We start from the raw sequence: 20,901 nt of genomic DNA, 5'->3' as shown, positions 1-20,901 counted from the left end.
GAAATGAGGACCTTCACATTTACATTGGGCTAAGATAAATTTTGAAATTCAAAAATGGAATAATTGGCAAATGGAAAAAGTGCAATTAAAGTAAAATAAAATTAGGTGGAGCTCGCATAGGAAATCATTAAGTATATATTGGACACGAAAAGGTATTGTGGAAATCGGACATGTTTAACCAAAACATTCTACAGGTGAGCCAACCACAGAAATGCTTACTTATACACATGCATGAGTGCAAGAGAACGGAGCAGCTTTCAAAATAAGAGTCAAATATTAGTCCCTCTCTCTTTCCAACCAAGAAAAATCAACAAGTCAAACACTGGTCGTCTTTCTGAAAATTCCCGTACTTCTCATCACGGCTTCCCAGAATTATCATGCCACATTAAAACATGGAAAATGTTGAATCAGCTTCTCCCTTTACATACAGTAGATATTGGCTGGCCAACCTCAGGCCCAATGTCCTGACCACTCTGAATACATTTCTGAAGGAAGCCTTGCAGCGCTTTTCTTTCAAGAAGCAGCTGCGGAAGATGAATGTGTTATCCAAGTCTTAATTCTAAAAGTGGGAAATGTACCAGTGTATTGATGTATGAGACGCTCTCTAATCCGGCATTATGGTTCCTGTACTGTAGGCTTGGTTTTATAGTTTTAACTTTCTCTTAACCAGTGGTTTTCAAAGTGGGGTTCGGGGACCCCCAGGGGTCCTTGAAGGGGTTCCAAGGGGTCCCCAGCAAAAAGGGGAATCATTTATTTTCACTATAATTCCATCCATATGTAACACAATGACAGAATATGTGTCATGTAGGTCATGGGTCACATACACCTTCTGTAATAAAGCATCTAAAAGCAAAAATCGAGGATCCGAGTAATCTATCACTCGGCAGTTACGCCATTTCTGCTTTATGTGGCACTGAGCAACTTTCATATATCGTAACATCAGTATACTACCAAGGTACTTTTGTCAAAACTATATTAACTCCAGCAATACTGCTTAACTCAGGTTTCTTTACATTGTAGTTACTCTCAGTCTTAGAAACCAGAGCTGGGTGATAAAACACATGTTCCAAAGTCTCTGTTAGCCTGTACCTAACCTCCTGACATCCACCCACTATGAATCAGACCAAACCCACGCTGACTGGTTCTGTCTGGTTATTCCCAAACTGTTTCAGTCGGTGTCATTTGCTGTGACGGCTGTGGTCAGTAGGATGACAAGAATCGGACTGTCTCGCTCGGAGCCATTACTTTCGCCCTCTCGTGTGGAACCAGAGTAGCCGAGCACTGCTACCTCCTGAGAGGTAAAACCATTACTGCACACCGCTCTGCCACTCTCCCTTCTAGGAACCATAAATCCCTCCTTCACCGAGGCAGGGAGAGCTTTGGGGGTGAGGCTGGACTCATGGGGTTAGGTGGATGAAGAAAAGAGGAGGTTTTTTTTTGTGATGGGGTAGGGGGGGAGGAGAGAAAAATTGCATGAGTTAGCGTAACAATAAAAAAAATTGGCTGGAGTCCCTGAGCGCGTCTGTGTGCAGTTAACCTGGTTGTTAACACTGAAGGAAATGCCACCCAGCAAATGGAGTAGAGCTATAAAAATAACACAACATCTGTACAAATGTTGCTCACACTTGCTTCTCCTGACCCCTACGGGTACCCAGAATGCCCGGCGCCACGGACCAACCCGGCCCTGAGAAGAAAAGAGCTCTTGATAGGGTTAGCATGGCCTTCCTGAGCACTTTCAAACTTTCCACATCTTCCTTCTCTACCTCCGTCTGTGTTCACCCTCCAACGCTTTTTCTTTCTATTGCCATATTTTCAAACCACACACACACCCACACACACAGACAGCCAGCTACCATATGAGTCCCAGGCAAGGCCATAAGGAACGAATGGTCGCCGAGCGCAGAGAGAAATGTTAGCAGCAGCAGCAGATCAAAGCCAGAACACCTTCTGCACAGATCCATGGAGTGGCATATCAAAATAAAACATCTAGCTTTGCAATTTGCCAGGGTTGGAAAAGATCTGGTCCTCATTTTAAGACACAAGAAAAAACAGCTACTGCTGTAAGTGCACGCACAACAGACAAAAGCAGCACACACACTCAAAACATACAAGTGCACACACGGAGCCGCCTCAACAAAACCACGTGTTTCTCAGCTCCCCTCATTGAAAGAGGACACAGCAGTGGAGCACGGAGGGAGGGAAAGGGAGGGAGAGAGAGAGAGAGCAGGAGTGGTAGTGCGAGCAGGACTTAGTGAAGGAGAGTTGGCGAGAGAGAGAGAGAGAGAGAGGGCAAGAGCTGGATTCCAGAGGATCTGGATTGAATTTAACAGCGGGATACGCAACAACTGTATGTCTTCAAGCTGGAAGCCCAGGCAGCTCTGCCGGCGGCCCCCACGCCTCACGGCAAATACACTTCCCTCACAGGCACAGGAAGTGATGTCACAGGGCCGCACACCAGGCATGCCTCAGCTTCCTGCCGGCTAGTGGAAGGGATGGGAAGAGCAGCATGCTGCTGCAATGGAGCCTTCATACCGTAGACATGCACAACTTGAAACACAGACTTGCACACAAATCATAAATATAAATAAACACAAGACACAGTGGAGCTATATGTCAAAGTTAATTATCTGTGAGGAAAATGATCTCAGTGTTGAGAAGGACCTGGCTTGTTTTGCGTTTGGAGTTGTCAGAAATCCTAGACAAGAATTTTGTTTTTAGATTTCTCCGGTTCCTTATCTTCTGTTTTGTGCTGGTTTCCTGCCAAAGAATGCAGCCATGCATCCATGTGTGTTGTTGTTTTTGGAGGTGGCACAAAAACTAAAAACAGCGTTCCATGCCCTGTTGAAGCTGAGCTAGTTTCCTCTGGACCTCCCTGTGAGGCATCAGCTGCTCACTAGCTTGACTTGTGTCATTGTTGGATGTCAAACACCCGTCTGGTTCCACACTGGAGACGGGGCTCACTTCAACGATCAGAAGATTAAGATAACTACCTCTGTTGTATACGCATATCGCATTTACAGTGGTCTGTACAGTAGTGATGAAATGTGTTTTTTACCCAGAAAGTCATGTGTTGCACTGAAAACACTGGACAGCAAAATGAGTTGTAGTCTCTCTACTGAACCAGGGTACACAGACATAGTGAGCAAATAACACAAACAATACCTTTTGTCCCACGATACGATATTATCGCGATACGTATTGCGGTTTTAAACATTTTGCGATATGCTGAGTATTGCGGTAAGATATATTGCGATTTATTACCTTTTTTTCAACTGCAAATTATGCAGTTTGTCAACATCTGATTTATCTAATAAGAAACAGTTTTCACTCCGTTCATCTCAGAGTTTTCACTCACATAGCTTGAGGTCAGAGGTCAAGGGACCCCTTTGAAAATGGCCATGCCAGTTTTTCAGACACACAGCCACCTGACGTTAAAGATCATCACCGTCATCTTTTCTTGTAAATTGTCCTCACCGTTCCATCCCTACCTTTTCAGGCATTTTTTTTGTATATAATGCGACAGGTTGTTGAAATATATCACATAATACACTACTGCTGTATGATGGTGTGGAGCAGAGGGAAAAGAAGAAGTTTTCCTCTGCATTCGATGGATGATTCATTTGAACTTTATTTGAAGCCCATTTGAAACTGTCTCATTGCCATTTTTGTGAAATTAACTGTCACATTACTTTCTGATGTTTAAACGCAGCAAATGAGCCTTTCTCTGACACACTAGTAAACCTAAAACGTTCAGCTCATTTACGCATAGTGAGGCCAACCAGCTCAATTTATCATCTGTCAAAATATGCAAAACATCTTTTAGAAATCCACTTCAGTACATTTTGACAATTCTATTTTTTTTTAACCACAGGGCTGCAGATTCCAGGCAAATTATTTATAGACCCGTTGGGGCCTTCATGAGTTTCTCTGTTGTGCACCGATTTCTTTCAGCCTTCCAATTTCTCAAACTATGAACTGCGTCTGGAATCACTAACAAAGTGTCAAACTCAAAAGGCTTGATGGTAAGAGAAGACATCTCACTGTCAAGGCCCTGCATGCACACACACACACACACACACACACACACACACACACACACACAGACACAGACAGAACTACCAAGTGGGACAAATGGTTTAAATGAAGAGTTAATAGGTTTTTCAGAGGCAGGCTGCAGCCCCAGTAAGAGCTTTAAATTCCTCGGCTCGGTAAAGTCATCACAGAGAGAAGATGAAGACAGACGCAGGGAGAAGGAGACGGATAGAGAGAACCACTTTTTAAGCCGGGTGTGGCTCTTCCAGCCCCGATCACACATGAAAAAACACACACATGCACATACAAAAGGATGAAACAGCTTCGACACTGGTGTCAGTATCTTCAGATTGCAGTCTGTGTACACTTCTTCCTCACTTTGAATCACTTTTAATTGTGGGAATAACTGGTAACTTAAATCGTGAACATACCAGGTTGAAGTTGATGGGCTTTTCCCTGCGTCCCGTCTGCACCAAAAGCTTGTACGCCAGGACGCCATCATCGGAGCCATTCCTGTAGTTGGTGGAGGTTATGCGGCCAGCCTCCCAGTCTTTGTCAAAAGCTTGCTGGAGACCTGCAGGAAACCACAACAAAACAGACTGTTTAGATGTGGATGTTTGAAAAGGTTACGTGCCCTGTTATCTTCATTCTTCCTGTGCAACGCTCTAATAAAGCCGAGTTCAAAAGAGAACGCAACACATAACAACCCGGCTCAGTACAAGACAATCTAACACAACACTGCAACCTAAGCCTAACCCTGTAATAAGCCTGATTGATTTAATATGATAAACTCGGTTCCATTCTCAACCACCAAACAGGACTTCAAAAGCCGAATAAATGTGCTGCTCTTGATTCAAAGCCATCATTAGGGGAATATATCAGTAACATGTGTCTCCTTTTCTATACTACTCTCTAATCCATATGTGTATCACTCCCCTCCTCTCGGCTCTCCCCCAAGGCCCATGCTGTGGTCCGTCTGTGGGAGATGTTGTTTTGGGTCTCGTTCCTTGGCCTGTCTGGCTCCAATTTGTCCCACCATTGCAGAGAGCAATATCAGACACAGTTCTCTCTCTCTCTCACCCACACACTCTCTGTGTGGTTCCCAGCCGGCTCACACACAGACTCACACAATGTGGTTTATCGTTACGGGCAAGTCAGCGCTTCCTCGCTGGGAATGAACCCGTTCCCGGATTCGGGTTGACATGTGGAAGATAAAATTCTTGTTCAGTGGTACTTTAGAAGCTGTCTGTGCTGGGTATACGACCAGCATACATACCATCATGCAAAATTAACTCACGGTCCCATTAAATTAAAAAAGTGTGGTTTGGTGCATGTTATACGCCAAATATTTCAGATTTTCAAGTAATAGATTTTAATCAAACTAACAGGAGCCGCGCTAATATGAGTTGGATGAGCGCATTCGAGTGTCAGTTTGCGCCGCCAACATCATCTGTAACTTTCTTCGCTGCCAAAGGTTCTAACATCCTGTAGATTGCCTCAGGCCAAGTATAAAAATATGGCCTCCCACTTCGTCCTCCTCCATCAACCCCACTTAAGGACGACACAAGTGATTTTAATCAGGCTACTGTCAGTATCTATTTTCAAATCCCACCTACTCCTGAACTCCAGCCCAACATCTTGTTTCTTGCAGATTCATGTCAAAACACAGAAGAACATTATGATCTCAAGACCGTTTCATGAGAAAGAAAATTATTCCCATGCCTGAACTATCTTGAGGCATTAATAACAAAATCATCTGTGACATCAGTATTAGGGGTAAAACTGTAAGCGATCTAAAACGACTCTGAATCATACATCTGACCCAAAGAGAGTTTTTTCCTTGGTGTGACCGGATCGACTTTCGGTCCGGCTGGGGTGGTAATTATACTGTACATGAAGCTTAATTTTACCTTGCAGCCATTCCCTGAAGTAGTGGAGCCACATGCGAGGCAGCTGTCCGTTGTCCTCCTTCAGCACGTAGCGGATGGTGTGGAACCTCTGGTGGAGCTGGTGCAGCAGAGGCTGCTTCTGGGCGTATTCGGCCCGCTGCGTCACCACGTACATGTTGTAGAAGGAGAAGAACTTGAATTGGGCGCCGATGAAGTCGTACTCGCTGGTCTCCCTGGGCACGATGTCCGTCAATTCCAGGCCGTCCCTCACCTGGGTGGTCCCGTATAGACTGACTACCAGCAGGCAGAGGAACAGCACAATCACAACCACCTGGAAGCAGAAAGGATCAAGATGGAGACTCATCAATCAATTCACTGCACAGAGAGCGATGGCACGACAGCTTCAGCTCGCACTAATTACTGCTTAAAGAGGACCTTTTATGATTTTTGTGCTTTTTCCTTTTCCTTTAGTGTGTTATGTACTTTTTAGTGTATGTAAAGGGTCTGCAAAGTTGCAAAGCCCAAAGTCCACGCCAAAGGGAGTTACTCTCCCCCACAGAAACACTGCTCCTGAACTGCCTGAAACGCCTTGCTTGAAGTCCCTCCTTTTCTTCCCTAACGTGGTGATGTCACCAAGTAACATATTTGCATAATACCTGCTTAGCGGACAGTTTTTCACGCCCTCAAACAAAGCTAGCTAGAGCGGAGCTGGAGCGGAGTCCAAAGAGTTTGGTTCGGTTGACCAATCACAACAGAGTGGGCCAGCTGGCCAATCAGAGCAGACTAAGCTTTTCAGGAGAGAAGGAGATCAAACAGAGCGTTTCAGACAGAGGATGAAAAGAGGTGCTGCAGCACAGCCGGTATGAGGTAGGTCCTCTTTAAACCATGTTGCATATTCTGAATGCGTGAAGAGCAAAAAGGTGGATAAAGTGCATAATCTAAGGTGGATGTTAGCAACATATTCCAAAAGTTCGCAGGAGGAATTGCTCACAAAACTCGCCAGAACAAAGAAAGCCTACATTAAAAAATAGCAGGAAGCAAGGCACTTACTTTAAATGAACTACAACAGTAACATTGCTAAAATATCTCTGAAATGGCAAGAAACACAAGCAATTTAAATAAACCTTAACCACACGTATTTGGAAGAAAAAACAAAGATGGACGGTAAAATGACTATCCAAATTGTACTGTATGTTTTAAACTTCCTGGTTTGACTTTGACCTTCTGCATGCACACAGTTTCGTTGCAGCAAAGTTGCCATGATGGCCCAAAAACAAGAAAATGAGACATAAGTTGTAATAAACCAGAGTTTTCCTTTAAGTCATTCAGCAATAAGGGGAGTATTGGATTAAGAGGAGTGCATGAAGCAATTTGGCAACATGGTGAAACATCTGACGAGTGTTATGAAAAAAACAAGCTTTTCTAATAATGTCAAGTCCAGGCCACCAGATGATTTCAGCTCTGGAAGGCTTTGAGACGACTGGCCACCCACTAGACTGAGGTCAGACTGTGTGTGTGTGTGTGCGTGTGTGACTCAGATAGGACGTGACCACAACCTCCACCCCAGATTTCCTCTTACCATTCGCTCTGGTGACTAACCCTCCCTTTCAAATTATCACCACGATGAGTCAGCACGTCTTACCTCACACAGAAGCTTTTCCCCCCACTTCCTCTACCTCTACAGAAACACAGAGAAACTGAACTCACCTTGGTGGTGGGCTGCAGAAGGAACGGAGCATAGTGCCTCTCAGCAAAAGAGGACAGGGTCCAGCGGGAGCAGGGAGGATCGAGGCAGCGCAGGCCCAATGAGCCTTCTCCGTGCTGGGTCAGCAGGTCCCGTGTGGAGCTGTTGTTCTCTGGTCCCTGGCCAGTCGACGTGGCTGCATCGCCCTGAGGAACCGAGCTAGCAGGAGGAGGTGCGGCGTGATGATGGGAGAAGGTAGCAGATCCCCCCGTAGTTCGGCTCCCGCTGTTGTTGTTGTTGAGATTGCCGTGGTCGCTGCTGCTGCTCCTGCTGCCGCCGGCGTTGCTGCTGTAATAGTCGTTGTTGGGGTTGCTCCTAGTCGGAGCCGGATTCATGGGCTGCACGGAGATCTGGGATCTGGGCTCGGCCGTGGTGTAGAAGGCCTGAGTCCGGGGGTCGTACTCCGTCCTGAGCTGCACAGTGGACTGCATGGTGATTTGTGTCTGCTGGGCAAAGCCGTGGCTGCTGTAGGAGGGAGGGGGGCTGCTGTAGCTCGGGGGAGGCGTGCGATATGAGGGAGGAGGGGTACGGTAGGATGGAGGAGGGCTGTAGTGACTCCCGTCTGCCCCGTCAAGGTACGCATGAGGCTCGATCTGGATCACACGATTGGCACATGGGCTGAAGAGATGAAGACAGTGGAAAAATGTCAGAGTGAAGATATGAAGGGACTAAACAAGAGACATTTTAACAGATACTTCATCAGATTTTAAACATTATAACTTTCAAGGTTATGGTATTCTAGAAAAGTCTGCAGAAAAATTTACACATTTTCTAAGATTAGGTGCATTAAATCTGTTAAAAATCTTTTATCAGCACCATGTTATTATGAATCTTTTCTCTCTCTGCCAACAGCATGAAATATTGAGCTGAGTACCAACAAGGGAATTTAATAGTGTTTGTGTGTGTGTGTGTGCACGTCTATATGGTCGCCGTGCCAACAAGCCTGCCCAGACTGGCAGACTGGTTGAGTTTAATAAAGACTGTGACAGATAAACACAGTCAAACAACCAAGCAGCCAGACAGAAACAGACAACTTAAGCAGTAATTAGGTTGTGACTGTGGGGGATTAAGGTGAAGATAACTCAAGAGATAACGGCGCGTTAACGTTATTCATCGCCAGATCAGAGATCAGAGAGGGAAACATAAAAGGAAGAATTAATGAACAGAGAGAGCAATAACCTTAATCAGACATGAAAGAACGTCTTTGTGTTTGCGTAAGTGTGCACACACACCTGTAGAAGCAGCAGAAGATGTCGAAACGTCTGTCTTCTCGTCGGTAGAGGTCCATGCTGAGGATGGCGGGGAAGATGAGGAGCACCATGGCGAAGTTAAACACCACCACCACCGCGGCCTACGAAAAGCACAGAAAACATTGTTATTTTATGGGAAACATTGCTTTTTTCAAAGAAATGGACTGGGCTGTTGATTGATTTTTAGTCATTTGTATACAGTTGAGAAGTGATGGAGGAGACAGAGTAGCTGACACACAGTATAGAGAGTTCTGGTGGGATAAAGTCTAAAGCAACTGGGGCTTCAAAAAGTTGATACAAAGAAATAAACAGAAGACCTTTTTTTCCAGACAAAATCCCAAGGTAAAAATGTAATTAAGTGTAATGAAAGGTATTTCTCAATAAATATCCCTGCATCTCCATTCGTGCGCAAGTTTAGGGCAGCAACTAATGATTGTTTTCATGGTCGATTCATCTGACGATTATTTGCCTGATTAATCGATTAGTTGTTTGGTCTATAAAATGTCAGAAAATGGTGAAAACGTCGATCAGTGTGCCCCAAAGTCCAAGACGACGTCCTCAAATATCCTACTTTGTCCACAACTCAAATTCATTTAGTTTACTGTGATAGAGGAGGAAAGAGACCAGAAAATATTCACATTTAAGAAGCTGGAATCAGAGAAATTTGACTTTTTTTTCTTTCAAAAATTACTCAAAACGATTAATCGATTATCAAAAGCAATTAATTCAATAGTTGACAATTAACTGATTAATCATTGCAGCTCTGCACAAGGTCCAAATTGCAAAATGAAGATGTTGCATGGCCTCAAACAATTAATGTCTCTTAACACTGGGAAGCCTTAAATACACCTTGAAATAACACAATCTGAATAAGCTGCCGTCGAGGCCAAAAACTGCCTTTCGACACATTTTCAATTCCTTTCAAGACAAAAACACTGAGTGTGCAGAGAAAAAGCTAGGATTGTGTGTGTGTGTGTGTGTGTGTAATAGAAGCCAGTGCAGTGTTGTGGTTAAGTATTTGAAGGTGGTGCACTGGAGCAGAGGGTGGGGGTTGGGGTTAGGTTGGGGCCCTGCCCAGAGTACAATCTGGATCTTGCGTAGTTGCCAGACCACTACACACACACACACTCACACACATATACACACAATCCCGTGTGTGTGCCAGACCACCCAAGGAGCTGGAGGCCCGCGGGGCCCGAGGTGATGAGCAGGCGCTGCGGCTGCACAGACAACACACACCCTTTACACACTCACTCAAAAAAATGCACACACATCCACTGCCATCTAAAAAACTGCCTCCTACTTAAACCACACCTTAACGCCAACCAGACACACACACACACACACACACACACACACACACACACACACACACACACACATCCTCGCCCTCCCTCATTCCTCAGCTCAGTCAACACGAGAGATAAAATGTGCGAGGACGAAGCCTCTGTAAAGCAGAGTAGAACAATGAATTCTCAACTGGCCCACTAACGTCCAGACAGATACAGTACGACTCCGCTCGCAATCACACGCACACACATAGTGACCGCCAGCTGACCCCCAGAGCGGGGAGATTTATCATCACATCTGTCCTCGGCGCATGAATGTGTGTGTTCCTCTGCGTGTTGTTATCTGGACCAGATTCCTGTTTTGCTCATGCTGAAGGAAGGAATGAGAGACATAACGGAGGAACGAGAGAGATGAATCCATGGAGAGGTTGACCACAGGAAGCGCTTAATGCCGATAAAGAAACACATACACACTAACACACATCTCTATACGAGGCTGAGAGATGAGTACCACTGATTGCAGTTGCGACGTGTGTGTGTGTGTGTTTGTGTGTGTTCCATAATAAAAGATGGGTATCGGCATGATTGTCTGCCTCACTGCAAGTCTGCCCTCCACCAGTCACAAAACCACAAGTGTAAAGAATGCATGCTATGTGCCGTTTGTGTGCATAAAACGAGGCTGCATGGATTAGACCCGTGGGGTAAATGGATCATGTTTGACAGACTCGCTGTACTAAAGCCATCCATCCACACATGCTAATATTGTACGCACTGTGGCGACATCGTGCCTCACTCTGTGGGTGTGTGTGTGTGTGTGTGTGTGTGTGTGTGTGTGTGAGAGAGAGAGTGAGAGTAAGAAGGACAGGGGGTAGTGAATAGAGTACTTATAGTACAGTTTTACTGCAAATAATTGCATACATGTATTAATCAACACTCTTCCTACCTCCCTTTCTCAAAACATTTGTTTAACCCTCTGAGACTCGTGGGATCGTTGGCGATTCAGACTAACTTCACAGTCTCTCGAGGCTCTAGTGGGTTTAGTTTTAGGGCTAGAGTGAAGACACAGATATCATATGAAACTAGAAAACCTAAGGAATCCATTGGTATAACCTTGTTATGCTACCATGTCGAGAAGGAAGCTAAATAATGGTACAAAGTTGGGCTAATTTTTAGCAAGGAAAAACTGGCATGGCCATTTTCAAAGGGGTTCCTTGACCGCTGACCTCAAGATATGAGCCTGAAAATGGGTTCTTTGGGTACCCACAAGTCTCCTCTTTACAGACATGCCCACTTTATGATAATCACATGCAGTTTTGGGCAAAAACCATGCAGTTTTTCTGCATACTGGGGTCCCTAAACAGTCTTGGAATTGCATAAATTGGGTATCACTGTAAAGCTGAGACTATTGTGGATCCAATAAGCCCAACTGTATTCATATTACTAGAGCCACAAACTAGAGACCTAGAGCATTCAGAGGATGGATGGCTTTCCTAGGTAGATTGACAATAAGGGGGTTTCTGAGCTGTTTCCAGAACAGAAGTGCTCGCCATCAAATCGCCAAAAAATGCAATTCTCGCAGAAATCTCAAAATCTCAAAACTTTTGATACTAAATCACCGAGCTGATTATGACCTGTTTTGTGCAACTCTTATTTGTTTATATTCAGTTTTTATATATTTGTTCTGTTTTATTGCTCCATCCTTCTATTTATTATAATGCTGCAAGGACTCAGCCACACAAGTCTGATACTGTCTTCTCTTTACAGTGTGTGTCGCTGTGACTGAGTGAGCGTTAGTATGAATTAACAATTCAGTGATTATTGGAGGCATTTTGTCAGACTGACAGACCTCTCTTTCTGTCCCGGTTTTTCACTGTTCTGGTGACGTCTATAATTACTGACAGATGTTAGAGCAGTCAGAGCTCCCCTCTGGATCCCCTCCACCTTTACACACATACACACATACACACAGATTCAGACACACACACACACACACACACACACACACACAAACAGCTAGCCCATTGCTTTTCAAACCTCCCACACAGATATTACAACTCACCACACTCACACATGCACATGAGCGTGAGGATATGCGAGTACACACACGCACATGCGGAGGGATTTAGTTACATGGACATCAGCCACAATCTGGACAGACACCGGGCCCACCACTAAACAGCCTCGAAGAGGGAGGGAGGGAGGGAGGGGGGGAGGGAGGGAGGGAGGAAGAGGGCTGGATGGCTTTAACTAAACACACACTCCTCCTCACACACACACTTACAGTTTGATGAAAGGAATCAATAAAACAACTGTCTGGAGAAATCTGGAGCCAATGAGGACTGGAACAGGACTATTAGTGAGAGAAGGGCCCCACACAGACACTCACACACACACACACACACACACACACACACACACACACACACACACACACACACACACACACACACACACACACACACACACACTCACTACCGGGCATACCTGTAGAGAAAAGGCTCTGAGTGCTGGGATGGGGATGAGGGCTGCCATGAAGAACGCTGTGACGTTACTGATGGAGGTGAGAGCAACGCTGGCCCCGGTCCTCTTCAGACACTCCCCCGTACGGTCCTGACGGAGATAGACAGAGAGACAGGTTAGATGAAAGGGAAAGCAATGAAACTCAACTCTTTTGATCCGATCGTAGCCAAAGGCAAACGTGTAATACTGGAGATTATGTACAATTATCGTAATACTGATATGACTGACAGTGATTGCGATGTTTCGTGAAGCCCTGAAGTGCTCTTAAATAATCCACCTGGGCCTGTCTACGTCTGTTATGAGAATAAAGGTAAAAGTTGAAAGAAAATATATAAATTGTAATCAATCATGACTGCTGATTGACGTTTTTTTTTTTTTTTTTTTTACTATTTAGAGATAAGCATGCGCACACCCCCGGAAGGTTTTTGGCTGCAATTGTGTGAAGATTTGAGGACATGCAGGACCACACAGGGTTGTATGAGTGTGTGTGTGTGTGTGTTTCAGACAGAAGAGATCAGGTTCAGCTCTGTTTAGTTTTCATCTCAGCGACACAAAGGAAGTTGGGGGATGAGGGAGGCATGGCTAGAAGGAGACGGAAAGCAGGGGAAAACAAAAACAAGCAAATACATGCCTGTGTTTCCCCCCCTCTGGAGATGAAAAGCCATCCCGCTCCACAAAAACATACACACGAGGCTGCAGAAATATACACTTTATTTACACTTTTGTAAACTTTGGTATCTGCCAGTTTAATTCTGGATGTGCCTCTATGTGCTTGTGGGGAAAATGTATGATTTATGATCTAATATAGACTGCAATGGCCGCTGTTGTGTTTTCAAAAAAGAACATATTTAATATGGAGCATTGCTTAGATAAGCGGGCTGAGCGTGTGGCACATGTGTTTTTAGATGCCATATCACAGGCACAGACAGGCTTTCACACATTCCTCTACGGAGGAGATAAGACAGCAGAGCAGAGGGGGTAGGAAGGAACAAACAGTGTGGATGTTTGCCTCACCTCGAATGGGATCCTCTTGTTCTGTCCGGTCTCACTGAAGGCGTGAGCGAGGAGGAAGACGTCATCCACTCCAACGCCCAGAGCCAAGAAGGGGAGCACCTGTAGCACACACAAACACTTCATGAGCCACAAAGAGGACAGCAGCCAGGACAACCAATTTGGTAGTTTTTAGTTTCTAGTATATAGAATGTTACATGTTGTAAGTATTTCTCTCATCACTTTGCAGATAGCTAGTTGTGGAAGAAGTACTCAGATCTTATACTTAAGTCAAAATAATGTGTAGAAATACTGTGTTACAATTAAAGTCCCGCACTCAAATTTTGACTTAAGTAAAAGTACATAATGATTAGCATCAAACATAATAAAAGTACCAAAAATTAAAAGTACTCATAATGTAGAATGGCCATTCTGAATTCAGAATGTTAAATTATTATATTGATTCTAATTATTGGTGCATTAATATGTAAGCATCACTGTTGTAGCTGGTAAAGGTCGAGCTACAGTAGTTTTACTTTACTGCCAGGTAACTTAAGTAAGGGATAATGTACAGCAAGCGGGTCATTGTTGTGAAATACACCCTGACAGAGCGATGCCGCACGCCCTGAAGAGGGTTTATTTCACAATAATGACCCGTTCGCTGTACATTATCCCGCTTATTACACGGCTACTTACTTAAGAAATCAATACTTTGACACAAAAACGGTCCGCCAGAGTCCCGACATCAGAAGGGCGCACATAGCAACGGTCTGTTATACATAGCAACGGTCTGCTATAAAGAAATAACAGACCGTAGAACACTGTGATTGACCAATCAGAATTGAGTATTCAACAAAGCCGTGTAATAATCTATAATAATTAATTAGTTGATCACTGTTGAATATTAGTAATAATTTGTATTAATCTGAATCTGTAAAAAGTGACTAGTAACTGAAGCTGTCAGATAAATGTAGTGGAGTAAAAAAGGACAATATTTCCCTCTGAGATGTAGTGGAGTAGAAGTATAACGTTGAATAAAATGGAAATACTCAAGTAACGTTCAAGTACCTCAAAATTGTGCTTAAGTACAGTACTTGAGTAAATGTACTTAGTTGCATTCCACCACTGGGGGTAGAAACTAAGTGCAGAGCAGCCAAAACCATACATCACCGTTGACGATATTTCCAATTCTGTCTAATCGAGGGATGTCAATAATAAACATTTTATCTCATGTTAATCATGGTTACCTGTGTGGTGGCGGCATTGAAGGAGATGCCCAGGAGAGAGCAGAGGCCCAGACCGGCTGCCACAGACAGCGTCACCAGCAGGACACCCGCCAACCCGACAGCCCCCTGAGACTTGGCACAGTCCCACCGTAGCATGGTCAGACACGCATAGGCCAGCTGGGCACAAACAGCAAACAAGCAGTCCATTCATCAATCAATCTGTTAGTCAATCATTAAAACATCTTCCCTTCCTATTTTAACTTCTGTCTTCTTCAATCCAAGCCTAGACTTTGGTTGCTCAAATGAATTGCCCAAATATAAAGTGAAATTTTAAAAAGCCTTTTTTTTCTGGCTGTGTTCTTCTCACCATCAGCAGGTATCCACTGGCCACACGGATGACACTGATGTCAGAGAAAGACTTGAGAATATCTTCCAAAGTGGTGGAGGTGAAAGACAAGACCTTCTGAGACGAGTTAGCTGCCACGCTCTGCAGCACGGCCTACAGATAGAGAGAGAGAGAAAGAGAGACAGACAGAAACAGGTAGATAGAGAGGAAAAGCAACATTAAAAAAGACTGATAGAGATGTAAGGAATCTTTGAACAAACTTCCAAAGCAATGACAAAGATTTGGAATGACTTAAAAAAACAACAAGTTGGAAGAGATTGCTTATAAATAAATAAAATCCATACAACTCCCTGTTTAAAACGGTTGATTATTGTGTTCATTTATAATGAGCTCTTGCTCTTTTTTCTTTCTAAGAGGTTTGTTTTTCAATTAAATCAGTGCAAGTCTCTACAGAAATAAGGCCAATAAAATGCTTTCTTCCTCACCGCATTCTTCCCTTAATATACCGGCATAAATTTGCACCAATTTTCCATGCAAATTGCCAGATTACAGTAGCAATTAACCCCTTCTTAACCCATTTGTGCCTGCAACTGAAATTTTAAATGTCCTTTGGTGTACATGTTCTTTGGGCGTGCAGCACAAATGTGAAGACATTTTCAAAACGGTCAAACTGTTGGGCTGAAAAGTGAGTTTTTCCTTATCATACTATATCTAGTCTTTGGGCACATGGGGCTACTGTTTTTGCAATTGACTACATTTTATTTTAGGGAAGAAAAAAAAAAGTTACACCTCAGATGACATCCAAACTGTGCTTCCAATCTGTTTTCTGTTTGATAAATAACATGTAATATACAGCATGTCTCAAGGTATAGAATAAGCACATCTCAATCTGTGTGTCTTTTGAAAAAAACAAAAAAAAACAAAGACAAATTGCAGCCCTGAATAATGAGCTCTGCCTCTGTTTGTAGGAGGTATCGGGAAGAATCTGCAGACGGTACCATGACCCATCCTCTCCCTCTCCCACTATCTCAGGGCAGACAGATGGCTTCAACATTGAACTGCGGTTACTGCTCAGTGGGGAGCAATGCTGGCTGACACACATTAGGAAACACGCACTAGATCACACACACACTCGCACCCACGTGTGAACTCGCACATGTGTCAGGCACATACCGACATGCGTGTACATGCTACTCTCGCAGACGTGCCGAATACGCGCCGCAAAAACACGCGCACGGTGAGACTATTTGCCATCATTTATGATCCCCATTGATAAAAAACACTGTATTCGAATAAACAGTCGCACCTCTTTTCTATCTATCGGTGATCTCTGGGCCCCAAGACGGATGGCGCGCACACACACACACACACACACACACACACACACGGTCACACCATGTCGAACAGAGGTTGGGGCCCCCCAAAACAAAGACCAGATGATGTCACACATGAGCCACCAATGGGGCCACAGCTGGGAAAGCGATTGTGTGTGAACTTTTGAGTGTGTTTGCATGTGTGTTTGTACGCGAGTTAAAGAGAGAGAGAGAGCGGGAGAGAAAGAGAGAGAGAGATATCCAGCTCTCCCTTAATGTATTCCAGACATGCTCACCCTGTTGCTCTATTGCTCCTCTCTACTGAGCAGTAAGAGGAAAGCTTTAGCCCTTTACCACACACCAACAGTGGCTCTAGTATCTATCAGGGGCCCGGGCTTTGGATGGGGCCTTCCCATGTTCACCTGTATCCGGTCGCTGATTTACAATGTGGTTGTAGAGGATTTAGGGTAGATTTCTTTTCTCTTTCCTTGCCCTCTTTCCTGGATCTCCCTCTCTCTCACTTCTGAGTGTCTTAGCCCTTTACCTCAGAGTATCTCCTCTGCCAGGCTTCCAGTATAGCTGCAGCCTTTTCTTCATTCCAGTTGATGTGGGAAACCTCCTCGTAGCCCCGAAAGTGCTCAAACATCTGCTTGGGAGTCATCAGCTGGAACATGGTCTGTAAGGCCTGGGCACTGGAGAGGAGGGAAGGGAGGGAGGGTGGCAGAGTGAGAGAGAGAGAGAGAGGAAAAGGGGAGGAAAAGATGGAAAGGATGAAAGAGAAAAGAAAGGTCAATGACAACATCATGTTTACACGAGAAGATCAGCAAGGTGATAAGCCAACTTCTGGATTGTGCCAATAACACTGAAGAAGGTTGAAACTTGGATTTGGAAATGTACAAGACACACCAATCACTATTTTCGTTTGATTCCCACCACCGACTAGCATTAAGAGCTTTCGTTATTAGAACTCAGTCCATAGACAAGGAGTGCAAATACTGTATCTCGGGCAAGTTTTGAACACGGCTCTACTCAGGTTGACTCGCTCTTTCTTTGGTTTTCTATAAGAAAAAGTTGTGGATGGTACCTGGTTTTGGTACCACCTCGGTCGAGGTTTCAAGCGATCTGAGCCGATACAAGAACGTGGAGTTAAAACACTGCAGACCACTGACTGGTCAGAGAGAATCGTCACTAGTGCGACACAGGACATCCTGCACAAACCCGCCATTTTTAAATAGCCAAGTTGCTGTCAATAGCAACCACAATTTATTTTTTTTAAATGTCAAGTGCACAATTTACGAAGTGCAGATGTTCCTCTGTTTGGTTGCGGATGAAAGGATTCAGCGAGTGTGACGTTGAAGATAATCGTGTTTCGGCGTCGCTACGGCGATCAGCTGAGAATCCTGCCTACACTGAGGGGGTACTCAGTGGAAAACGAAATAGAGAAAAGGACCTGGTACCAGTGGCGAGTTGAGTCGAGTCGAACCGTGCAGTGGAAATGAGGCATTAGTAAACAAGATGTAGAAATGGAGTGCCAGCAGTAACAGCCCAATGGACAGAGCAACTAAACTACATACACACACACACACACAGGCAGGCAGGCACGCACAGATACCCTAATGACCCAATCTTGCCAGGAAAAAACACAACCACAAAACAAACAACGCACCCCACTGTACTCTGGGACCAGTATGCGTGTAAATGTGTGTGCGTGTGGGTGGGTGTGGGTTTGCCTTTGTGTGTACATGCATGTGCATGCACCATCCGAACTGCAATTTCACATTAAAATAAGTGGTCCATTAGCAAACTGCTGGCTAATTTGTGTAGCTTTCCCCCTGTTAAAGGAAGCTTCTTATTGCTTGATAAAAGGTGCATGTTTTTAAGTCCTGTGTTTGTTTTATATATTTACATAAAAATCATACAACCGGTAATGTGATGTGTTCTGTTGCGGAGGGAATACAGCTTATTGCACACATAAAAACATGTATATTATATATCCATATGTACACTACGTAATCTTTAAGCTTTGTCCTGGCGCTTGTGCTGGAATTAAGTCTGTGTACCCCAAATCGCCGTATATTTGCACAAACTAGCCAGGCTATAGATCACTCTGTGCACATGTGTGTGTGTGTGCGTGTGTGTGTGTAGTGTCCAAGCAGAGCGGCCAGAGCTGAGCAGGAACAGCTGGAGCTCTAAGATTTCACTGGAATCTGCTAATGACTGCAAGATTTACAGCACGCCGCGCACACGCACGCATGCACGCGCCGTTTCGGAGCGCATAAAAGAACAAAAAACACACACACACACACTCTTTTCAGAATAAGCCCTGCAGTGATCACAGCAGTGTTTATGAGGGTGTGTATGTGTAAGTGTGGGTATGTTACCTGAGCAGGGGTCCGCTGCCGTTCTTGGTGGTCCCTCCTACGATCAGCTCCTCCTGCCAGTGCATGTACTTCCTGGACAGACCATGGCAGCCGCCGCTCAGGGCCCGCGCCACGTCGAATGGCTAATGCAATAAAAGCAACAGGCGAGAAAATAACTGTCAGCAGCTAGTCTCAAACCAAAGACTTTATGTTTTACCAAAACATATAAAAATGTTGCACAGTGTTGTGTACACAGATATTCCCAGGCCTGTGTGTGTGTGCATCTACCTTAGTTGAGTTCTTATTGGGCGCAGTGAGGGGGCAGTCGGGGTCAGCAGGGTTCAGACAGGGTCTATCCATGTAGCCGTGTCCAACATGTAACTTTTCCAACATGTCCTCAAAGCCTTCAACGGGAAAGTTCGCCCTTCGCAAATCCTCAAGGAACTCCTTAGGGTCAAAGTTGGTCCACTGCAGAGGGGCTTTACCTCTGCGGAGTTAAAAGTAAGAAGGAATACCGTTAAACCATGTTTTTAAGATGCTGTGTTTCTGTTTCTCGGCACTTTCTAGATTTATTTTACGGAAACGTTTATTTGTACTTTTTAAGGCCGTCCTCGGCCGAGTTTCTCCATTAAGAATCGAAAAAAAGCACCACTTTAAATCTCGTGTTTATCAGAAATGTGCTCATAAGTTTCTTGGAGATAAGTCATTCAACTTGAGAAAAGCATAAAAAAGGTTTAATCAACTAAAGAAATCTTAGTCGACTAAGACCAAAACGAACGATTAGTCGACTAATCGACTGAGAGGGGGCAGCCCTAGCACTTTTGTTCATCCTTCCTATTGGTAATAAGACTTATTTGAAACAGAAAACCAATGCAAACTGAAAAATGATTACCCAAGCTGTCCATTCTAAACATCCATCGCAGTTTACAGACCGACTTCCTGGTTCAACTTTGACCTACCAAACTAACCACAGATCATTACCAACATTTTGGTTGGGCTCACTTTCAGTTTTACCTCCCAATAAAGTGGTTTAAGGTCATTTGGTTTACTTGTTTACAATCTGTCTGATTGAGCACTATTGTTTCTTGTTAGTTAGTTAGTTATCATAACCAATGGAAATGGTTGCCAAAACTGTGAAAGTAAGCCTTTAACCTCTTCCACTCCAGCCGACTTTACTGTCTTTCAGAGGCTGTAGCAGGCTCAGTTTTAGAGCTACAAGGTACTGGTATCACATGAAACTACAAGACCTAAGGAATCCATTGGTATCAACTATGTTATGCAGCTGCATCTCAAATTAATCTTCAGGTTCCCAGCTTTCAGATGATGTACACCACTTCTATATGACAAAAACTGCTGACCTCTTATCTCACCCCAAAGAACCCCCCCTAAAAAAGACAAAAACGTGTCTATGGTAAAGAGGGGTTGAGTGGAAAAGGTTAAGAGCAAACGCACTAGATGCAAGAAAATATACATCAAATCTAAGGAACTGTTTTATCTACAGTAGGTCTTGTATTTCTGATCCGTGTCCAATTAGATTCTAGAAAATATTGCCAGTTCCATTGTGTGCGTTGATGTGTATTTCAGGACATCATGTATGTATTCAAGGCTCCGGGTTGCATTTGTCAGATGTTTGGGTGTAATTACCTCCACATTTTTACCTCACAAAACAGTCACATTTTTTGAGAGCAGAAAATAATCCCTTTCTTGCTAGGTGACAGAAAACAATAAATGGGGACTAATTCCCATCATGCAATGTGGACAGTGCTGAATTCCTGCTCCAAACCAGTCCTTGTCTCTCTATGCCTCACACATTCCAGTCTCCCTTTCTCTGGATCTTTCTCTCTCCGTCATTCAGACTACATTGTATGTGCTTAACCAGGCTTGGGTTATTATTCCCAGCCTCCCAACCAGAACATAGTAAAAACCTTATTTACCATCTGAG

General features: G+C 44.2%; 1 protein-coding gene across 2 annotated transcripts in view; it reads right to left on the bottom strand.

Annotated features, from left to right (window-relative positions):
• The window catches only part of ptch1 (patched 1), a 60,017-nt gene that overhangs the window by 16,518 nt on the left and 22,598 nt on the right, over positions 1 to 20,901 (bottom strand). For both annotated transcript variants that reach the window (XM_074637656.1, XM_074637657.1), the window contains exons 6-16: positions 19,248 to 19,446; positions 18,981 to 19,102; positions 17,144 to 17,291; positions 15,308 to 15,439; positions 14,962 to 15,117; positions 13,739 to 13,837; positions 12,689 to 12,814; positions 8,898 to 9,016; positions 7,629 to 8,283; positions 5,943 to 6,252; positions 4,464 to 4,606 (exon numbers count right to left, since the gene is read on the bottom strand). In XM_074637656.1, coding sequence (XP_074493757.1) covers positions 4,464 to 4,606; positions 5,943 to 6,252; positions 7,629 to 8,283; positions 8,898 to 9,016; positions 12,689 to 12,814; positions 13,739 to 13,837; positions 14,962 to 15,117; positions 15,308 to 15,439; positions 17,144 to 17,291; positions 18,981 to 19,102; positions 19,248 to 19,446 — 2,209 coding nt within the window. The remainder of the gene's footprint in view (positions 1 to 4,463; positions 4,607 to 5,942; positions 6,253 to 7,628; positions 8,284 to 8,897; positions 9,017 to 12,688; positions 12,815 to 13,738; positions 13,838 to 14,961; positions 15,118 to 15,307; positions 15,440 to 17,143; positions 17,292 to 18,980; positions 19,103 to 19,247; positions 19,447 to 20,901) is intronic.

This window comes from Sebastes fasciatus, chromosome 6, assembly GCF_043250625.1.
Source record: "Sebastes fasciatus isolate fSebFas1 chromosome 6, fSebFas1.pri, whole genome shotgun sequence".
NCBI lineage: Eukaryota > Metazoa > Chordata > Actinopteri > Perciformes > Sebastidae > Sebastes > Sebastes fasciatus.
The sequence above is the reverse complement of the archived record's forward strand: the minus strand, read 5'-3'. Positions and strand labels throughout refer to the sequence as shown.